At 40.1% G+C, this 23,049-nt stretch overlaps 1 protein-coding gene across 1 annotated transcript in view; it reads right to left on the reverse strand.

Annotated features, from left to right (window-relative positions):
* LOC128697417 (kynurenine/alpha-aminoadipate aminotransferase, mitochondrial) overlaps positions 1-23,049 on the reverse strand; it is a 79,276-nt gene that overhangs the window by 35,188 nt on the left and 21,039 nt on the right. Inside the window, exons 2-4 of the mRNA XM_070094164.1 lie at positions 13,161-13,228; positions 10,048-10,216; positions 3,935-4,124 (exon numbers count right to left, since the gene is read on the reverse strand). Of these exons, the coding sequence (XP_069950265.1) occupies positions 3,935-4,124; positions 10,048-10,216; positions 13,161-13,227 (426 nt within the window). The 5' untranslated portion in view covers position 13,228. The remainder of the gene's footprint in view (positions 1-3,934; positions 4,125-10,047; positions 10,217-13,160; positions 13,229-23,049) is intronic.

Raw genomic sequence — 23,049 nt, forward strand, 5'->3', positions numbered from 1 at the left:
ACACGTATCTTAATCTTAACAGATTACTAATATCATGCATTAGCAAATCCTGCATATTTTCGTAAAATGCTATCAACCTTGGTAACACCGTTCTTAAGGCTATTCGTACATGTAACTGGTATTAATTCATTCTAAAACATTATGCAGATTAGATTTTACATTTTGCCACCGAAGTGGCTAGTTTATTGTGCATGCCATATCCATCCTGTGGGCGGTAGCGCAAGAGCATGTGAATACACAAAAGGCCTAGGAACTAGGCTCCAGAAGGGTTAACAGGTGTACATATGGATTTATATCTACATCTCTGCAGTTCGCTTATCTGTTACAAGTAAATTTAGGAAATTTGCTTAGTGTATCTGGTATCTTATTTTCATTAATAAGATATCTTGACATATAACACAGGTTATTATACTGTCTATCTCTATATTCCTCAATAAGTGGACAATTAAGCACATAGTGTTCAAGACAGTGGCCATATGCCTGATCACATAATTTGCATTTAGTTTGGTCATCACCTGTGTGTCTCCCAAACTGCCAGAAGTACTTGTAACCAAGCCTAAGCCCGGCCACTACAACATCAGTCAGTCTGTTCACACTGCAAGTTGCTCCATAAACATACTTATCTACGTTCATGTTATCATAGTGGGTTATAGATCTACTCAGGCTTCTAACTGCATTCCTATAACAATCATTTTCATTATTTACTTCTCTCCTAATATTATTCCTAATGCTAGACACAGATATACCAAAGTTATATTCTACATTCTCCTTCAGGATACTCTTCTTGGCTACATATCAACTTTATCATGAAGGAGTAATCCAATGTGTGATGGGATCCATATCAATTGTACATTAATTCCTTTGTCCCTGATTTTTGAGTATCTATACCTGGCTTCTCCAAAAAAGCATGTTGCTGGAGTCATTATATGATTCCAGAGCACTCAGTGATGACATAGAATCAGTAATGATGATAGAGTCAAGATCAGTGTCATAAGTTAGCTTAAGTGCCATTAGGATTGCAAACAATTCAGTTTGCAATGTAGACACCCAGTTGTTAATTCTTATGCCTAGTTCAACAAGTTTATTATCGTTCTTAACTAGGGAGGTGGCAACAAGAGCAGATGCAGCCCTACTAGAAGACTCATGTTTAGATCCATCAGTGTATATAACTTGTGATAACTTATTACTACCAGCTAGGCGAGAAATTTCTTCTTGAGCAGTTGCTTTAACAAGTGATTTAAGGAAGGGATTACTAGCAATGAGCTTCTTGGGAGGGACTTGCAGGTATGTGATATTAAATGAACACATCTTCCATGGAGGGGTGAAATGCTCCTGTAAATACCTTTGTAACTTGTCATGATTGTGACCAAATCTACCTGGAGTTCATTACCTTTGTAACTTGCTCAGCTATCAAAACTTTGGGGCCCAGTCCCTGGACCCATTATGTACCTCTGTAATCTTTTGACTACCACCCACAGGACGGGTATGGGGTGCATAATAAACATATTAAACTAAACTGTTTACAGTGATACAGTTCATGCAGGTTATAAAACTTAATGCAATTGCACGTTTTCACAATCCATTTAGATCTGTGTGTATTTACTTCGAGACACTGAGTAAGATTCATTGTGACAGTGTCACAATGAATCTTAACATTCTAATACCGAGCACAGTGTTAATCTCAACAATCCTATCACTGATACTAGAAACACCAAGCTCCTTCCTCATATTAAGAACCTTTGTAGATTTGGGACAGCCAAGAATAATTCTGAGAGCTTTACTTTGCATTAACTCCAAGGGTCGGAAAGAACTTGCTCTAGCAAATATCAACATGGGAGCAGCATAATCAATTAAGGACCTAACATAGGTAATGTATATCATTCTCACGATTCTCACATTAGCACCATAGTTGGGGTTGTAGCCAGCAACAGCTTTGAGAACATTTAGCCCATCTATTTGCTACGTTAAAACTTACAAACATAATGTAGGACAGTGTGTTTATCCTTTCATAAACATACTTTACATATTTTCCTATTCTGTTATGCTAACTTCCCATATACAGTACACAGTTTACCTAAGCGAATCCTGACCACCAGTCTCATTCCGATATTTCCACCTTTCTTGCGATAACCCTATTGTAATGTTATTAAAAAATCACTATTTTGTAATATGCTTCTCCGACTGAACACATCCTTTAAAATATTCATCTGTATTTTTCCTTGTAATCTGAAGCAGCGTTTCTACAAGCCACTAGTCTATATTTTCTCGTTGTGCTCCTCGTTTTGTCAGTTCATCAGGTTCTTCATTACTGGCGAAGTTAACAAGAGAGAACCTTACCTTGAAAGGTTTTCTACTTAGGGATTAGTGGCACAAACAAGCCCACATGGAGAAAATAAAGTAGGGGATGAGTACTGTAGAATCCTCAAACAGAGGCCATAATATACAGTACAATATTATGTAGATAAATGGTTCAGAGAACCGATAGGATGATGAATTAAACTTATGTGCAACACTTGGGCATCTTTATTGTGGAAACGTTTTGGCAGCCAGTGGCTTCCTCAGTCCAATACTGAGAAGGATGGCTGAAGATCAGAAGGAGTTTGAGATAGTCAGTCCCTCAGCCTGAAGTCGATGTGATCAGCAGAGAAAAACCTCTTACGTAACTACTATTAAGTAACCGTCCCACACCATGTCCAGCCCATATGATGCCACCTGTCACCTGACATGTTCGTGCAGGTTTGCCAGGACGGGTCCTAACCCGGGTCTTCTCCATGTGGTGACCCGGCAGTGGCTCTCGAAGGAGTGTCAGAGTTGGTACAAGTGATGTGCAGTTAACAACTCTATGGCGGGGGCAGCTCTGTGGCAAGGCACGGTGACTCTTGCAACTCTAATTGAGCCATTCCTGGCATTCAGGCCGCAGCCCGAGTGCCAGAACGAATCAGATTTTCTGGAGGGGTGTTGAACACCTGTCTGACAGAAGGTTTTGCTCTGTGACCTGACCTCCCATTTGTCTTCTTTGCCTATGACCTGACTTCACATTCCCTTCCGCTTCACTAGCAAGTATATTTATGTAGTATTTTTTTGCCGACTTGATAAAGTTCAGTCCTACACATAACGTAGCCGAAAATAAATACCTGATCTGCATTACGTGTATATACACCCACTTGTCGATTTTATTGCCCCGGTAACCATCCAGTCATGCAACTTGGGGAATGGGAAGCAATCATGTTTAATCAATGGAAGACGGTAACAACTATTACTTGTAAAGTAAAAGGACACAAGTGCAACTAATGTGACATTTATTGTGGCAACGTTTCGCTCTCCAGGAGCTTTATCAAGCCATTACAGTAAAAGGACACAAGTGCAACTAATGTGACATTTATTGTGGCAACGTTTCGCTCTCCAGGAGCTTTATCAAGCCATTACAGTAAAAGGACACAAGTGCAACTAATGTGACATTTATTGTGGCAACGTTTCGCTCTCCAGGAGCTTTATCAAGCCATTACCTTACGGTAATGGCTTGATAAAGCTCCTGGAGAGCGAAACGTTGCCACAATAAATGTCACATTAGTTGCACTTGTGTCCTTTTACTTTACATATTGTCGGTAATTCTACCAACTTTATTACAACTATTACTTGTATCAAGGGATTTACGCTCTTGACTGGATCACTACGAGGCTCTGTGATATATCGCTATAATACCGGACTTGTTAACAATGGCTTTACTCTTTTATACTTTTATATTATTGTAAAATGATCAATATTTATTACATACACTTTCGTAATTTTTCAATATTAAATAGAATTTATGGTGATAAATATGTTCCTTTTAGGTTATCCTACATTGAGTGGAGACGATAGGTGGTAAAATAATAGAATATACCTATATATGCATAATGTAATCTAAAAAAAAATAAGTTAGCAAAGTAATTACCATACAGAGAACATCGGAGTAGCAAGGGTCCTCGACCACAACAATGTCTCCTGGGTTGAGCAACATTTCGAAGGCTATAGACAGACCTTGTTGACACCCCGCTGTAACTAAGATGTCGCATTCTTCCCACTTTGGTGGAGAGTGATGAAGTTTTGTCATAGCTTTGAGCTGCTTCAACAGTGGTGTATATCTGCAGATGTAAAAAAAAAAAAAAAAAAAAAAAAAAAATGGAATCTATCCCGTTAGCAAAGCATGTAAAGATTTTTTTTCCACAAAATTAAAATAATGTTTCTCTTTGAAAATGTAAATGAAATTAAGAGGGACAGGTAAAAAAAAATATAAATACATAATTATTAGTAAAGTTACCGACAACATGTTATGAATACTGACACAGCAATAATGATATGTTTATTACAGAAAGAAGGAGCACTGAAGCAAGCCTACTGGCCCATGCTAGACATGTCCAAGTCACCTACTTGCCCAAGCCAGTCGGACACAAACACCTACCCACACTCACTTACGTATTTGATAAATTAGACACATGTGCAACTCTTGGGTATCTTTATTGAGGAGACGTTTCGCCACACAGTGGCTTCATCAGTCCATACATAGGAGAAACTTGAAGAACAGGAGGAGAATGAGGTAATCAGTCCCTCAACCTTGAGTCGATGTGTTCAGTCCATCAATCTTGAGTAGAATACGGCAGATGAGCGGAGAAGGAGCTTATAAACCGTATGGCAGGAGAGGTGCAGCAGTCATAGGTGGTGTTACATTTGTTCAATGTGGAAGTAGGAAGTAGGGATCTTAATACTTAGGAATTCTTCGCTTGCCTAATTCTTGGGCACAACCTACTTCCACATTGAACAAATGTAACACCACCTATGACTGCTGCACCTCTCCTGCCATACGGTTTATAAGCTGCTTCTCCGCTCATCTACCGTATTCTACTCAAGATTGATGGACTGAACACATCGACTCAAGGTTGAGGGACTGATTACCTCATTCTCCTCCTGTTCTTCAAGTTTCTCCTATGTATGGACTGATGAAGCCACTGTGTGGCGAAACGTCTCCTCAATAAAGATACCCAAGAGTTGCACATGTGTCTAATTTATCAACATGTCGGTTCTCTGAACCATTCATCTACACTTACGTATTTGTTTAACCTATTTTTAAAACTGCACAACGTTTTAGCTTCAATGACTTTACTCGGGAGTTTGTTCCATGCATCCACAACTCTATTACCATACCAGTGCTTGCCTATATCCTTTCTAAATATAAATGTTTCCAAACTGAACCAAATGCTGCGAGTTCTGTCTTAGATATTTTTAGCACGTTTTTAACATCGGCTTTATTTACTGCACTCTGCACTCTGTAGAAAGGCGTAGAATTAAGGGATATTTATACACCTCAGTCATATGCCCCTTAATTCTACGCCTTTCTACAGAGTGCAGATTTAGGATCCTCAGTCTATCCTCGCAGAAAGATATAATAATAATAATAATAATAATAATAATAATAATAATAATAATAATAATAAACTTCATTTCTACAAGTATATGTACAATGTATATAGGAATAAATGACATCAGTGACATGATGGAAATAAATGGTATAAAATACCGACACAATGGAAATATAAACACATATGCAGTATAATGTGATCTTTTATTGACTACGTTTCGCCCACACAGTGGGCTTTTTCAAGTAACACACAGAACTACCTGGGGTGGAAGGAACGCGAGTATTTATAGTCAGGTTCAGAATGTTGAGGTCAGGTGGAGAATGCTGCATCTGATGATGTACCGAGTGGGGTTATAGAGTCTAAAATCTTGGGTAGCTTGGAAAGGAGATTGAATAAGTTTGTGAGCAGACCTTCTACAGTGTTCTTATGTGGGATAGCGATGAAGAAGTTTCTTGGCAAGTGGTTCAGCTGTGTTGTAGAAGCCACTATTCTGGTTGAAGTTGTCGGATATAGAAATAAGTGATGATTCCAGGATTCTTCGGTATTGAGTGTTGTCTTCTGTGGCGATAAGTCTTGAGTTTCTGTAGTTTATCAAGTGGTTGTGTGAATTACGGTGTTGTACGCAGGCATTCCTTGTGTCGTCCAACATCTTTTCCAATACCTCATTTCAAGTATCTACCTCCACAACCACGACCATCAAGGACATTACCAGTGATAGACAGGACAAGCTTCCACCCTCTGCAGGGGTATACATAATCCCTTGTAACGACTGCAACAAGTTATACGTGGGCGAAACATCAAGGGACCTCCAAACACGTATTTCAGAACACCAATACGCAAGCAGGTCTGACGACACAAGGAATGCCTGCGTACAACACCGTAATTCACACAACCACTTGATAAACTACAGAAACTCAAGACTTATCGCCACAGAAGACAACACTCAATACCGAAGAATCCTGGAATCATCACTTATTTCTATATCCGACAACTTCAACCAGAATAGTGGCTTCTACAACACAGCTGAACCACTTGCCAAGAAACTTCTTCATCGCTATCCCACATGAGAACACTGTGGGGGGTCTGCTCACAAACTTATTCAATCTCCTTTCCAAGCTACCCAAGATTTTAGACTCTATAACCCCACTCGGTACATCATCAGATGAAGCATTCTCCACCTGACCTCAGCATTCTGAACCTGACTATAAATACTCGCGTTCCTTCCACCCCAGGTAGTTCTGTGTGTGACTTGAAAAAGCCCACTGTGTGGGCGAAACGTAGTCAATAAAAGATCACATTATACTGCATGTGTTTATATTTCCATCAGTGACATGCTATACAGAAAGCCGCTTGCTATGTAGAGCATTTCAGGCAAACTAGGTCAATTTTGTCCCAGGCTGCGACCCCACACTAATCGACTAACACATGGAGAGCAACGGGGATGATGGTCAATAAGGATAAGTCAATGCTTATGCACGTGGGAGATAGCATTAGTGGGGACATAGGTCAGGAGGAGGGTTGGCCTTTAGTAAATCACATCAAGGTATGTGGAATTGTGTGGAAAAACACACTTATGTACAGTATGTGGAATTGTTCATATGAGAAGCATTCAGGAAGCGAGGAAGGTTAATTCGAGTGAGGTTGTGGATAGGGTGTTAGGTCGCTTGGCGGGGTTGCGTGCAGGAGGCTTAACTTTGCATCAGCGTGTAATTGTAGCGAATGTGCTTTTGTTTGGTAAGTTGTGGCATGTGGTAAGTATGTATCCGTTAGTTGCGTGTGATGAGAGACGTTTATTGAAGCGTGTATTTAGATATATATGGGGTTCAGGTTGTGATTGGTTAGCGAGAGATGTTGTGTATTTACCGACTAGTCGGGGTGGACTGGGGTTAATGAATCTGCACATGAGAATATTAAGTATGTACGTTAAACATAGTTATTTGCGTGAGGGTCGGAGGGTTGGTACAGGTTTGAATTGGATTCGAGGGGATTTGGTACGATGGATGAATGGTGGGGATGTTACGAGATGCGAGAACATGCTGAGGGTTTTAATTTATGCAAGGGATCCAAGTCGAATCAAGATTAGAAAACTGGCAAGGGTGGGAGAGAGGGGGTGGCTAGCGTAGAGGGGATATATCCAATGTATGCATGGCGTGATATTTGGGGTCGCTTGAAGGAGTTACGATTGAGGGCCGGGGTACGGGAGGTCATGTATAAATTCCCTCACAATATATTGCCTTCCGGGGAGGTTTTAGCGAATAGACGTGTACAAGTGGGTAAGGAGCGTTGTGTGTGTGGGGATATTGACACGGCTTTCCACGCAGTGGTTTTTTGTGAGAGATTGGAAGCGGTAAGAGTGTGGTTTAGCAGAGTTATACAGATGGTGGGAGGTGAGGGAATTAGTGTCTTAAGAGCGTTAAGTCTAGATGTGGGGGGGGGTAGGGTTGCCGGTACAAAGGGCGATTGGATATCTAGTCACTGACTTTGTATATACATCATGGGCCTGCAGACACGTATCAGCAAGAGAGAGGATCAGGGCGCTGGCAGCGATTTTTTATGGTACACATCAGAGGAATAGATAGATTGCTGGGGGTAGATGGCTTTCGACTTTTTCAGTGGGATATTGTAATTTTCATGTTCGTGATTTATGGGCATTAGTACCATAGAGGGTAGACGTGGCTGGCCTTTTCGTGTGTGAGCGAGAGTGACGGTTGGATTCGAAATGGTGAGGAATAATGATGAAACATTGGGAAGGGGCGGTCATGTAAGGTCATGTAAGGTCATGTAAGGTCTAGAAGGTATAAACGAGAACGAACCGGGGCTTTGAAAAAAAATTTATGTTATATTGTTTGCCAAGTGAATAGATCGAATAAAATGTATGTTAACCTTTTATAATACACATCATTTGTGTAGCAGAATCGACACATGCTATAGTAATATTGTCGTCAGTATGATGACGCCTTAAGGTTAGATTTTGAAACTATAGAGGTTTGAGCAATCCCTGGCATACGTCGGCGACCCTCGTCACTATTAGTTATACACTGATGTACCTTAGGGTCGACATTTAAGATAACTGTATTGTTATTGTGATACTGATAATGGATAAATGTCGAACACCGACGCATGAGATAATCTCAAGCAATGGCCTGTCGTGTATTGCTAATAGGTGAACGTGACGGTCATATGTGTATATATCCTGTTAATGCTTGGCTTAGCTCAAGCATATTCACAAAAGTATGTATTTGATGTATGGTTCTTTAAAAGGTATCAGCCTTCACATGGCTTATATACTCTGGGATATATGTATATGAACCTACTATCACAATCTTTAATTATTACGTGTTTTGTATTTTTTTTCTACGTTAATGTTACTCAATGCCAGATTTAGGCTTGTTATATAACTTCTCATGATGTATTTTTGTGCTTCAAACAGGGAAATAAGGTTTAATGTACTGTAACTAGATCGTTTTGATACCTTACGATAGGATTTTGTTATTTGTATGGATTGTACTTGTATACATAATGTTAAATCTTTCACTTGCGGATGTGTCTTGCCCAGTGTTTAGGTGGGGTTTCATTGTGAAATGCCCTAATGTAATGTTTATTATAGGCTTTGTTTTGCCTAACGTTTTAGGTCAATGTTCTGTATTTTTAAAATTTGTAGGTTGTGACATTTACATGCAACTTGTGCAAGGGCAGAGCAGTGAGGGGTTGGTGTGAGCGCTGACATAAATTGTAAGCTTTGTGTTAATGGTTTTGTTCCGTGCTGGAGCTCTGTTATGCGCTTCCAGCACGTATTATGGTGGTATGTCTTGGCAATTTTATTGAAGGCTTAGGTTTGCCTTTTGTTTCATTATTGTAATGTATAATGTTTTTATTCCTATGTTTATCATATCTTCTGTGTGCTTTGTACAAGGAGGTTTTATTGTAGAGTGTAACAGGAGTGTATTGTAGGGTTAGATTCTGTTAGTGTATTTTCTGAGCAGGTATTATCATGCTCTTTTCAGTGTTAGGTGATTGTTTACCCTTTAATACGATATAATTGTAACACTTGGGGTCTGATGGGGGTTGACACTAGATCATTGTATTTGCAAGTGGCTAATTGTTGTGTTCTTTTATTTATTTATATCTTGTATTGTGTCATTTTCAATAAAATATAAAAAAAAAAATCGACTAACAACCAGGTTAAACAGGGACAGCGGGTTGAACGGGTTTCTTAAGGAAACACGTCCTAATGTTTGCACCCATAAATGTTTCATTAGTTGGTCTTGTGTTTGTTTCCCTAACATATTTAAAAAAAAACCCTGTTTAAGCAGGAATTGTGTGCAGGAAGATTGGCCATGTATAAACTCCAGAAGTGGACACCAAGTGAGATGGATAATGCAAATAAATACAAAAAGACCACAATACTAATCTTAATATTTTTGTACCTCATTGGCCTAAATATGAAGTCATATGAACTCAATTCAAGGCATCATGAATGACTGTAAATTAATAAGCAGAAAGGTGAAGGGGGAAAGGGGCTCGATCCGTGGTCCCAAGACCACGGTACGAGCCCCTGAACCTATTAATCTCGGGACTATGGCTCGAAACCTCAGTCCGCCTTTCTGTTTATTCACGAAGCTATATGTTTTACATATATGGTGCTACTCACCCTGGTGTAGGACCATACTGGAGAGCAGAGCACAGCATGTCTGGTGTGAGGGTGAGCAACCTATCATCTTGTAAGGTGATGCTCACCTTCTTGAAAGGAAACTGTTTTGGGTTAGGTATCCCTGAGGCCAACCACACCATTGACGGCGATGGCGTAGTCAACAACAATTCTGTAAAGGTTGGTTGATTGGTTAATGGGGTTTAAAGTCTGTCGAGTACACTGGAGTCATTAATTAAGCATGTAACTTTACTTATCACTACCAAACAAGAATACTTGAATTCTTAAAACAGGGATGCGGTATACACTTCTCGGTGTATACCATATCCTGTGATATAAGTATGAAAATTAGTGCACTGTACGTTGGTGTGAAGAGCACCGTACGGTGCTTTAACATAAAGTTACAGCACCGTAAGGTGCTTTAACATAAAGTTACAGCACCGTAAGGTGCTTTAACATAAAGTTACAGCACCGTAAGGTGCTTTAACATAAAGTTACAGCACCGTAAAGTGCTTTAACATAAAGTTACAGCACCGTAAGGTGCTTTAACATAAAGTTACAGCACCGTAAAGTGCTTTAACATAAAGTTACAGCACCGTAAAGTGCTTTAACATAAAGTTACAGCACCGTAAGGTGCAAAATGTCGATACAACCTCAATATTTCAGATACTTTATCATTAACAATGAAGTGTTTTGCCATATCATATAAGGTTTGCAAGGAGATGTCTCTCAAAGGTTGGATGTTTGGACACTAAGATATGATGTTTCAGTGTACGGCTCTTTCTCTCTCTGCATTTTATGTCATTCAAGCCGTACTCTTAGGCTAGCTTTAGTCTAGCAGTAATAACATCTCGCAGATCTAATGACCTTGTTACTCTCTCTCTCCTCAGATATGTTAAACTTGATACAGTTCATTATGACTGATAATAGATCTGCTAGTTGGTATCTGTACTGTTATGCTTTCTTCAAGTTCGTTTGCTGGTTCCTCTCTAACGTTATCATGCTCTTGGAGGCCTATGTGAGAGACAATCCACAAAACTTTAACTGTAATCCCGTTCTTAATAATTTGTGTATATCTGTGTCTAGCTGAATACACAAGGTTGTTACATTCAGATTTCAAGCCAGTGGAGACTATGACCGCACACAGTTTAATTTCAACTGACTTTATGTTAGATTAGGTAAGATTTGTCAGGAACCAGGACAAGTGTTTCCCGACACGGGTCTTAGTCATATCATGACCCGTCGCTGGAACTTTCGGTCATCTGACGAAGGCCTTCCGCTGGCTTACCCCTCCACCCCTTAAATATTATGGTTATAATTCTAACCAATTCATATATACCTGGCTAACTCTCCTCATTACTTGCTCTAAATATTTGTTTGATCAGCTACACAGTACCAGGTATCGACAAGTGATTAACCGCCCACTCTCTGACACATATATTTTATTAATTATAGCTTTCCATAGCAAGCAAGTGCGAAGCATATAATAAGATACTCATATAAGCGTCTAAAGTGGATAAAAAAATTGGCAGCAAAATAAGGCAATGAAAGTAAGAGGATATTTATGCCATGAGAGATTTGATTTAGACTTGAAAATATATAAGAAGTGAATATATTTAGGTATCTGGGAGAGAGGATGTGTGGACAGATAAGTGTATGAAAGATCACGAGAATCAACGAATAGATGAGGTGAAGAAGGTAGCTAGTGTTTTGAAGAGTCTCTGGAAAGAGGTTTGTCATTGTATCAAAAGCATTGTAGTTTAGTATTTTTGCATAGGTGTGAGAGATGACATTATTCCATGTTGCAGTAAGGAGGCGGCTGGAGGCAGTGGAGATGTGCTTCGAGATTAGTATGGCATAAATATTATACAAAAACTAAGGAATGGAGAATCTGGCTTGTTGGTATGAAAGATACAGTTCAGAAGACAGAGGAGGCAAGATAGGCTGCACAAGAAGTGTATAAATCAAGGGTGGATAGGTGTAGCGGACATTGCATAAAGAGTTAATTTAGAGGTTATGAAGTAGGTTTTTGAGAGGTAAGAGGTTAAGCATCTTGCAGTCATGTGTATTGAGTGGAGACGTGTGCTTTTTCTTGGGATATCATGTGCTGCTGGTGTGTAGGAAAGGTAAAATCGATGAAGGTATTCAGGAAAATTTGTTAGATGAACTTGCGTTCTGGAGGGGGGAAGTACATTGGGGTGGAGTTGTTGAGGTTTGGTGGGTCATTTGCACACTTGTGCACATCCGGAAAGACAGCTGTTGACTGACCGATGGTATATGTTGGGAAACATCTAATTAGTTACCTGACTCTAAAAGGCGGTTTTACTCTGAAACACATGCTACGATATCCAGTGACATGGGCGAAAATTACTTCGTTAAAAGTTTGGAGTCGACACAAAGTTTGGCACTACAAATCACCTCTTTCTGTAATGATTTTATTCAGTGCTCACATTTCAAACTTTATATTGTGGTTGGAGTCACGTGCACGATGGAACACAGCACCACTGCTTTTATTAACTATTCTGATATAACTACAGAATGCCTCTTCAGCTGGGCTTTGAACTTTCAAAGTTGGTCTTTCTTGGTGGAAAGTTTGAACTTGTGTTGGGCTGTGTATGTCTTACTTTGTCATTTTTTTAAATTAAAGAAACTGAGATATTAGTTTCCATGTGATAATTGGGAATGCCTCTTCCCTATCACTTAAAATCTTCAACGCCAATATTTATCTGCATTACAAACTTATGCCACATTCTGCACTATGCTTTTCGCTTGTATTGAAGTACAGGGGACCGAGGTTATGCAATAAGGGAATACCTTTCTCAAATCGTGCAGCGACCGAAATACATCTAGTTATTACTACACTTAAGAGGAAGCGCTAAACTTGTAAGGTCGTAGGGTGATACAGTCTCGGGGGAATAGGAGGCAATCACGTTCGAGCCATTCCTGCATCAAGAGCCCCTCATCAGCATTAAGGAACCTTAAAGGACCTATGCCATGAGAAATGTTCTCATTTCTCCCAACAAAATACCACCACCAACCTGACTTCATAGATTTGAGTTCTGTCTCAGTGAGCAATTGAAGAACACAATAAAATACGGAAGCAACGTAATTCTTACGCAAGTCACTGATTCCTGACGGTTTTCTTCTGGCCGAAACTGCTGATATGAATTTTGAATAATTCATCCTGAAAAGAATAAACATATTATTACTCATCTTTCCTCGGAAACTGAACATGATGCAAATTTTAATGTAATGTTATGCGTATGAAATATTTAATGCAATGATTAGGTGTATCCAAAAAACTTAGTTTGTCACGAGGAATAATGTTGGTCAACAGGTGGTGAACAGCTGACATGTTGGCGATAAATGGTATAAAATACGGACAAGATGGAAAAATTCACACAAATGCAGTATAATGTGATCCTTTATTGACGTTTTGCTTTATCAAGTGAGACAGATTTTTGTGACTTGATAAAGTTCACTGTGTGGGCGAAACGTTGTTAATAAAGGATCATATTATACTGCAGTTGTGTTTATTTTTCCCTATGACATGTAACAGTCCGACCCTCGTGTGGACAATAGGGTTTAAACGCCATAAATCAACATGTGCATACACAGACAAGATGAGGACGAGGATGATGATGATACTACTACTACTACTAATAATAATAATAAATTTTATGATTTTTTAGTTTAATATGTTTATTATGCACACCATACCCATCCTGTGGGCGGTAGTCAAAATGTTAGAAGTACATAGTGGGTCCAGGGACTGGGCCCCAAAGTTTTGATATCTGAACTAGGTACAAAGGTAATGAATCCTGTAAGTAAAGTTACTTACTTACCTTTATACATGGCTACAATCATGAACAAATTATAGAGTAATGAACAATTCGCACGTCTACACCCGGTCACAACTGAGTTATTGGTGCAAATATTAGTTGTTGGGTCACACACACACACACACACACACACACACACACACACACACACACACACACACACACACACACACACTAACACTTTTTTTATGAAGGCTTAAATGCCTTTCACGGTATCACTGCATAAAAAAACACAGCATGTTGTAGTGTGTTAACACAGTCTATACGGCTGTTGGAGTGTGTCTTTCCTATGAAGTGACATTCCTGCATTGCTCTGTGTTGAATGGTACCACTTGTAAAAAAAGATTAGGGTAGGGCAGGTTAGGTTAGGCTAAATTAGGTGAGGTTAGGCTATATTAGGACAGACACAAATGACATAGACACAGATACACGACACAGGAAGCCGCCCAGCCGCCGTGGAGAGAAGACGTCGTCGTTCCTGCTCTTCAGTTATCCTGAGTAATTCTCGAGCAGAGCAATTTCTTGGGTTATCCTGAGTAGTTCTTCACCAGAGCTGAGAGGAAACTTGCTTGCAGTCACTTCGAGCACCATCCCATCAAGAGGGTAAGGCGGTGACTTGCTTGCTTGTTCACCCCTCTCTTCCCCATCCTCCCCTCACCCAAACAACTACACTGGCCCACACACTAACACACTACATACATTGCTATCCTTCTGACTTTCCTATCTTCTTTTTCGGCAACTTCGCTTTGGCGAGTTAACACAAGGCATTTTGACCATCCGGTAGCCCGCGTGGTTTTTTAAAATCCGGCCGATCTTTGCCTTGGGCCCTTTCCCCTCACTACTCGAGGGTAGGCTATCTTAGGGGCTGACCTTCATAAGTCAGCTGAAATAGGATGTTAGACTAACACTAAGGAAAGACCCTTTTTGTTAAAGTAACTTATGTGCCAGATGTACCTTCATGGATATCATGGCGCGGATAAGAGTAAGATTACGGATTGATGACAACCAAAAGTCGAGAAAAGAAATTCTAGCATGCATTTGCTCAAATTCAGCTGTTGCTCCAGTGGATGTTTTTACAACTCTCGCTGGGGTAGTACTTCTCCTCTCTTCTGAAGAAGAGTTACTTCAACTACTTAAGCAGGATGTCCTGGACAAACTGAACACTTTTGGTATCCATCCAATTGCACCTGAAAGCTATCAAGCTCAGCGAACTGTGTTTGTTGCCATAATTAACAACATCATGAGAGATAGCACAGTGAATGAACTTCTTGCTGATTTTAATGCAGAGAATTCAGAATTTCATGCTGTCCAAGCACATAAATTTTCTAAACCTGGCAACAACCAGGAAACATTAAAGTTAATACTTGAGACACCTGAAGAAGCCAAAATAGTGTGTCAAAATGGCTTCAAATGTTTTGGCACCAGATGTACACCTGACCAAATCTCTCTTGAGCAGTTTGTCAGTGTTACACAATGTTACAAATGTTACGCATTTGGTCATACCACCAACAAATGCAGTAGCCAAGCACTGATTTGCAGCATATGCTCTGGGCAACATTCTTTTAAAGATTGTAATAACAAAACTAAACCCAAGTGTGTCCTCTGCAATGGAAAACATCATGCTGTTTCTGCTATCTGTCCGAAGAGGAAAAAGGAAATGCAGAAAATTCTAGAAGCTAAGAAACTGTCCAATTCTAAGAAGAACACTCCCGAGGCACCTCCAACAATGTCCCAAACTTCCTTCCCAGCTTTGCCTGGATCTAGTGGGACTCCTCAGGTCTCTTCCACTGGTTCCAATGTTTGGAATTCTGCCCCTCTTGGAGTGCCCCAATCTAACCCTCACCTACAACATACACAAACGCAACAACAAGGTTCAGTCTCATCTCCCATGTCTCAGGTATCCTCAGCCGGGGATATGACGAGAGCGCAACTAATGTATATGATGGCCAAAGACATAGCAGGTGGTGATATTCAGCTCTGCTCTAAGATTTTAAATGATTTGTTAATGGCTAATGGGATCACTCCCATTACTATCCCAGATAATGTCAAGGTTATTATGGCCCAGCCTTCTCATAACAAGAAGTATGTACCATATTGTACTTCTACAAATAAGCCTAAGTCATCCCTTGTCCAGGGATCACCCACCTCGCATACCCAGGTTGTCAACTCCCCTCAACCCGATGAGTCAGTACCTGACCCCAACGATGCCCCAGAGATTGGTGCTTACTCTTCCGCTATTGCAGCTGATCCTGTTGAACAGGAACTTTCCCAGGGTAATTCACCTGGCCTACCAAATTTTCCCTTGGAGCCTCCACAGTCTCCTATTAACTCTCACGAGCCTCTGCTTCCTGAAACTGGGAATATCACACCTCAGTTTTATGATGACTCTAATGACTCTAGAATATTACCAATTCTAGTGAGGATGGTGACATTTTTAATACACAAGCAACTACTCAGAACTTCCCTCCTCCCCTTGACGAGTCCAGCAGGGATAGTGTGTATACCAAACATGACATTACTTGCAGGCGTTCAGACCGCAGTACACGTGCGAAGTGCAAGAAATAATGGGGATTACAATTTTCCAACTTAATGTTCAACATTTCTTTAATAACCGTTACCTCCTTGAAGTTGAACTACATAATTACAATCCCGATGTTATACTCTTGAATGAGACAGCTGCGAGAGTTGATCAACATATTAAATTACGTGGTTACTCTACTGTGGAGAAATCGAGAGGACCCTATAGTGGCGTAGCCATCTTAGTTAAATTAGGCCATGCATTTAAAAATATTCATATTGATGAAGATAACATTCTTGCAACAGAAATGACGACGTCTCATGGCCAACTAGTGATAGGAACTGGATATTTTCCCCTGAGACAACAATATATAGAGTCAATTCCTCTACATAGGATATTAAGCAGAAATATTCCAACAATTCTAGCTGGAGATTTTAATGCTCATCATCCTGCCCTCTTTAACTGTGGAGTTGGTAATCCACTGGGCGACTTGAAAGGAAAACAACTATTTAATATCATGACAGCCAGAAACTTGTCATTTCAAGGCCCATTCTTTAAATCGTATATTGGTCCTCATCCAGGGACACCAGATATAGTCCTGACAAACAGAGACTGTGACCTCTTTCACTGTCGTATCACTTCTTCCTAAATTGACAGAGATTAGGATTCTAGCTAACAAAATTAGGGCGGCAGTTATAACCATCTCTGAATCCTGGTTGGATGATACGGTGACTGACGACGAGGTCAAAATAGGTTACAATATAAAACGCTTAGAAACAGAAAGGGTGGTGGAGTATGTGCCTACATTAGAAATGACTTAGCTTACAACCCAAGACCTGATTTAAAAAACAATAAACTGGAGATTCTATGGTTTGAAGTGCTGCTTCCCAAGACCAAACCCATCTTAGTAGGAACTAGTTACCGCCCTCCCACCCAGGACCAGTTCTTAGAAGACTTTTCCAGAGTATTGTCCGGACTTAAAAACAATTGCGAGACAATAATACTGGGCGACTTCAATATCTGTTTTCAGCAGCAAAATAACGGGCTATGCAAAAGGTATAAGCAAATTCTAGGTTTAAATAGTTACACTCAACTAATTAATACACCAACCCGGATCACACAGTTCTCAGCCACCCTAATTTACCACATACTTTGTAACCGCTCTGAGAACATTAGTCAGTCAGGCGTCATTACCACAGGTCTTAGTGATCATTTCATCGTTTACTGCACCAGGAAAATCACTAGGGATAGGATAGGCCTACACAGGACAATAAAAATGAGGTCAACTAGAAACTACAGTAAAGAAACACTGGTAAATAGGCTACACAATTGTGATTGGACAGAGATAACAAGTTGCATGGACGTAAACGATGCCTAGGAAAAATTCAAAACAATGTTCACTACCATCCTTGATAATATTGCACCAGTTAAAGAGGTTAGGATTAAACGAAGAACTGAACCCTGGATGAATACTGAGATATTAGATAATATGAAATTCAGAGACCAGCTGCTAAAAAGATTTAAAGCAAACAGACAGGATATTGCAGCACTAAATGAATTCCAAAGGGTGAGGAACAGAGTACAGAGACTTATAAAAGGAGCAAAGGCAAAGCACTATTGCTCAAAAATTGAAGAGTATAAGCACTACCCCAGAAAGCTCTGGCAACAACTAAAACAGTTGGGGTATAGCCATAAGCCAGTAGATAGGTCTAACATAGTACTCACTATCGATAATGAGGTATGCCACGAAACATCTAAGGTGGCAAATTGCTTTAATTCCTACTACACATCTGTTGCATCAACACTAGTAAGTAAACTACCAGCTGCATCAAATACCTTTAACACAGACTCTGATAAGTTTCAAACATACTATACCAATAAAGGGGTAACCCCAAACAGTTGTCAACTAGTAAGTGTATCTCATGACTTTATTAAAAAAGAACTAAGCAGGTTAAACCCAACTAAGAGCACAGGCCCTGATAACATCCCGTCTAAGTTCCTAAAAGATGGTGCTTCTGAACTGTCAATCCCTATTGCTCACTTAATAAATCTATCAATCACCACTAATACCGTACCGGAGGGGTTCAAGGAGGCCAGACTTACTCCTATCTTCAAGAAAAATAGTAGGTCTGATGTCAGCAACTATAGGCCTGTTAGTATACTCGGTATAATATCCAAAATTCTAGAGAGGGCGGTGTACTCTCAAGTAGTTAAGTACCTTAATGACAACAACATTCTCCATAGCTATCAATCGGGCTTTAGAAGATATTACTCAACCGACGCCTCCCTAATTAATCTGATGGATTACCTGAGAACTGAAATGTCAAAGGGGAACCTCATAGGTATGGTAACCTTAGACCTGCAAAAGGCCTTCGATACTGTCAACCACAATATATTATGTAAGAAACTTCAAGCTATCGGTATAGGCTCTGTAGACTGGTTTAAGTCCTACCTTAGCAACAGGAGACAAATTGTCAAAATCAACAAAACGGAATCAGAACCCCTGCCGACAACACGTGGAGTTCCCCGAGGTAGTATTCTGGGTTCCTTATTATTCTTATGTTATGTCAATGACATGTCTATCAGTGTCAAGTGCAAACTCCTACTGTATGCAGATGACAGTGCCCTGTTAGTGTCAGGTAAAGATCCACAAGATATAGCTAATGTTTTAAGACTGGAACTGGAGTCCTGCAGCAAATGGTTAGTAGACAACAAACTATCATTACACCTCGGGAAAACTGAAGCCATTCTCTTTGGCACGAAACATAAACTGAGAAGGGTAAATAATTTTAATGTCCAGTGTAATGGGGAGCCCATCACTTTGGTTTCATCAGTAAAATATCTGGGAATCCCCTTTGACCCATGCATGTCAGGAGAATTGATAGGGAACAGTGTAGTAAAGAAAGCGAATGCCAGACTGAAGTTCCTGTATAGACAAGCACAGTGTCTACCTACTGAGGCTCGCAGGACCCTATGTCTAGCCCTTATACAATGCCATATGGATTACGCTTGCTCTTCATGGTACTCTGCCTTGACAAAAAACTGAAAGATAGACTGCAAATCACCCAGAACAAAATTGTAAGATTCATCCTGGGGCTGGGACCAAGAGAACATGTAGGCCAGGATGAATTACAGCAGTTGGATATGCTGAATGTTGAAGACAGAGTAAAACAACTGAAGCTAAATCATGTTTATAAAATTGCTCACAAACAGTGTCCAGAATATCTTGCTGTCAATTTTGTGAAGGTTGGGAACCAAAGCAATCATAGTACTAGGGGGAGAGAGCACAACTTTGTAGTACCCACAGTCAGTGGCCAGGCTTCAAACACCTTTTATTGTACAGCAATAAAGGAATGGAACAGACTACCCGCACATGTCAAAGCCAGTCATACCATGAACCAGTTCAAGAAGAGTGCCAAAAGCTGTCTGATGAATGTAGCTACAGAAAGGGAGGGGAATGATTTTCTTTTTTTTTTAGCTAACATACGTGTAAATTTTACCTTATTCCTAGTAATGACCCTCGTATTGTAGATAGTCTTAATGACCCTCGTGTAGTAGATAGTCTTTTTAGTATGATAATAAGATGTTATCTTCATTATAGAATAAGAAAATATTATAACCTTTATAATAATAAGGTAAAAGGACCCCAATGGAAATAAGTCACTCTGTCTGACTTTTTTGGGTTATCCCAGGTTCTCTACACATATGCTATGTATGATAATTCTATGTAACTGTATTTGTGTATACCTGATTAAACTTACTTACTTACTTACTGGTGGAAACGTAGGTTCTGACCATATCCCGGTTTTAATACAACTACAAACTTCTCCATTTAGAATACCTGTACCTCCTAAACCCAATCTCAACACCCTAGGATTTGACCCCTTCAGGGCATTTCTGGGTGACGATGAAATTGTGTCGTTGGAAAATCTACCTTCCACTGCAATTGACGACGCGATCAGGTCCCTTCACAATCGAATAATTGATGCTACTAATGCAGCTTGCCAATTAGCTTCCACAAAGATCTACCAACAATATAAACCTACGAGGGAAATTAGAGACGCTTTGAGAAATTATCAAACAGAATGTCGAAGGCATCTTCAAACGCGACAACCACCAGTAGCTACATTGCACAGATTGAGGCAAGAATTAACAAGATTAGTCATCACAAACGTGACTTATGGAAACTGCTAGTTCTCCAAGCTAGTCAGTATAAACGTGAGCCAGCAAAATTTTGGAGTAAGATCCGACAACTTTTAGGGGCAAAGCACAAGGCTCCTAACTACCTAATTCATACTTTCACTGATGAGGATGATGAAGATGTTGAGATTAAACTTGATGATCCACAGGACCAGGCTAATTTGATGGGTGATGTATGGGAGAAAATTCTCTCCCACAATAACAGTCGTCGATTTAGCAATAATCACTATCAGTTGGTAAATGAATGGAGAGATGAAAACTTAGATGATCTACAACCACTACCTTCCATCGATACATCAACTCTTGAAGATGCCCACCCGCTTACTAGACCTATTACATTACTCGAGATGAGTCAGGTTATTGGAAGAATGCGAAACAGAGCCCCTGGTCTCTCTGGAATAACAATGAAACAAATAAAGTTCCTACCCAGAAATTGTAAACAGTCTTTGGTTAATATCTTTAATGCCATCTTGGCCTCAGGACATTTTCCAGTTGTTTTTAAGACTGCTAAGATGATCTTTCTTGGTAAGCCCAATAAAGACATCCACCAACCTGGGAACTATAGACCTATATCTTTACTTGAAGTCACTGGAAAAGTTCTTGAGAAGATCATTTCCAACAGACTGAACTACTATATGGAGTTTAATCACCTTTTTACTGAAAAACAATTTGGCTTTAGAACACATAGAGGTACCCATCATGCAATAAATATTATTTTCGATACTGTAGCAAGTCTAAAACATCAGGGCAATCTTGCCCTAATTGCCACCAGAGATGTTCATAAAGCTTTTGATAGCTTATGGCATGATGGTCTTACATACAAACTTATTGACCTACCAGACCATAACTAGACCTTTCTCAGATTAATATATAACTTCTTAACTCAAAGAAAAATCATTCCCACCTTTCACGGCAGGTAGACAGAGCCTTTTATACCAACAGCTGGTGTCCCACAAGGTTCTTGTCTTAGTCCAATTCTGTTCAACATTTATGTGAATAACCTTCCTCAACCAGAGTTTAATGATACAATTATAACGCAATTTGCAGATGATGTTATCCAAGTCGTCTTCAACTCCGGTAACAGGAAAATACAAGTATGAGAGAGTCATAGAAAAAAATGAATATTGAACTTCGTCGAACATCTAATTGGGAAAAGAAATGGAGAATTACGACTAACCCTGACAAAGTCCTTGTTAGCACGATAGGATGTTTTGCATCAACCATCGAAGATAAAGGGGGTATCTCCATCAGAGGTACACCTGTAGCCATTAGAAACCCTAACAAGATCTTGGGATATGAAATAGACAGGCTGCTCCACTCAACATCTCATGTAAATAAAAAGATCAACATAGCCAACGCCGGTCTTAAGAGTTTCTTTAGATTTAATCAAGCCTCTCCACATGTCAAAAAACATCTGTATAAAATGATAATAAGACCTATATTCGAATACCCATGTGTCCCAATGTCATTAACAACAAAGACCAACATGCTACGGTTGCAACGGGTCCAGAATAGAGCTCTCCGCTTCATTACGGGCACCAGGAGGAGAGACAGAGTTAAAATGGCAGATTTACATGTGCAACAAGATATTACTGCCTTAAATGTACGCCTTGACACCCTGAAGAAGAAACAACTCTATGCAATGCAAGAACTCTACATGCCAGATAGAGAACATCCTCTCCAAGTTGAAAATACCACGGATTATATCATCAATACTCCTCCTCACAGGACTCAAAGGATGACTCTCAATCAATCAATCAAGGACTCACAGGTAAGGACCCACGAGGGGCGAGGGGCAAGTGGGGACAGTGCGAAGAATAGACGGTGAGAGGAATGTCTTGAGTCGAAGAGAGAAGAGTCAGGACTAGACCCAACTGCTAAGCCTGGATAAACAATAACGAAGACGACATAGAAGACAGCAGGAACTCTGCGGGTGCTGACTGCAACTTGCTGGACGGAAGATTGCTGCATCTTGATGTTGATTGGCGGCTGGCAGAAGCTGGAGGTGTGGTCAAGGGAGGCTAGCTTCTTGATTGGTCAGGTGTCGTTAAATTGTGAGTCAGAAGTTACTTCAGTTCTTCAGTGTTGGAGGTATTCTTTATGTTGTGCAGTTGTTGGAAGGAAACGATGAGTAGTCTTGTAATCTTGGGTCGAAATGCTGGGTCGGCTTGTAACTGGTCAAGGGTCATCTTGAGTGTAGTGAAGGAGCAGTGGGATCCTTTACGATTTGTAAACTTGACTGTTCTGTCGTGTAATTTCTCGTACAAAGTGTCGACATTCATGGTGGGTTCTTGGTCAGGAGTCGTATAAAAAGTTATATCTTTCCAGTGCAGGTATTGATCTCGATGTTGGTCTTCTGTATTAATACGTCGAGTGATGGCTGGAGAGGTTTTTGTTGGTGGTTGCAGCATTGAAGGTTCTTTCAATGTTGGTGTCTCTGCTAGA

Source organism: Cherax quadricarinatus, chromosome 44, assembly GCF_038502225.1.
Source record: "Cherax quadricarinatus isolate ZL_2023a chromosome 44, ASM3850222v1, whole genome shotgun sequence".
Taxonomy (NCBI): Eukaryota; Metazoa; Arthropoda; class Malacostraca; order Decapoda; family Parastacidae; genus Cherax; species Cherax quadricarinatus.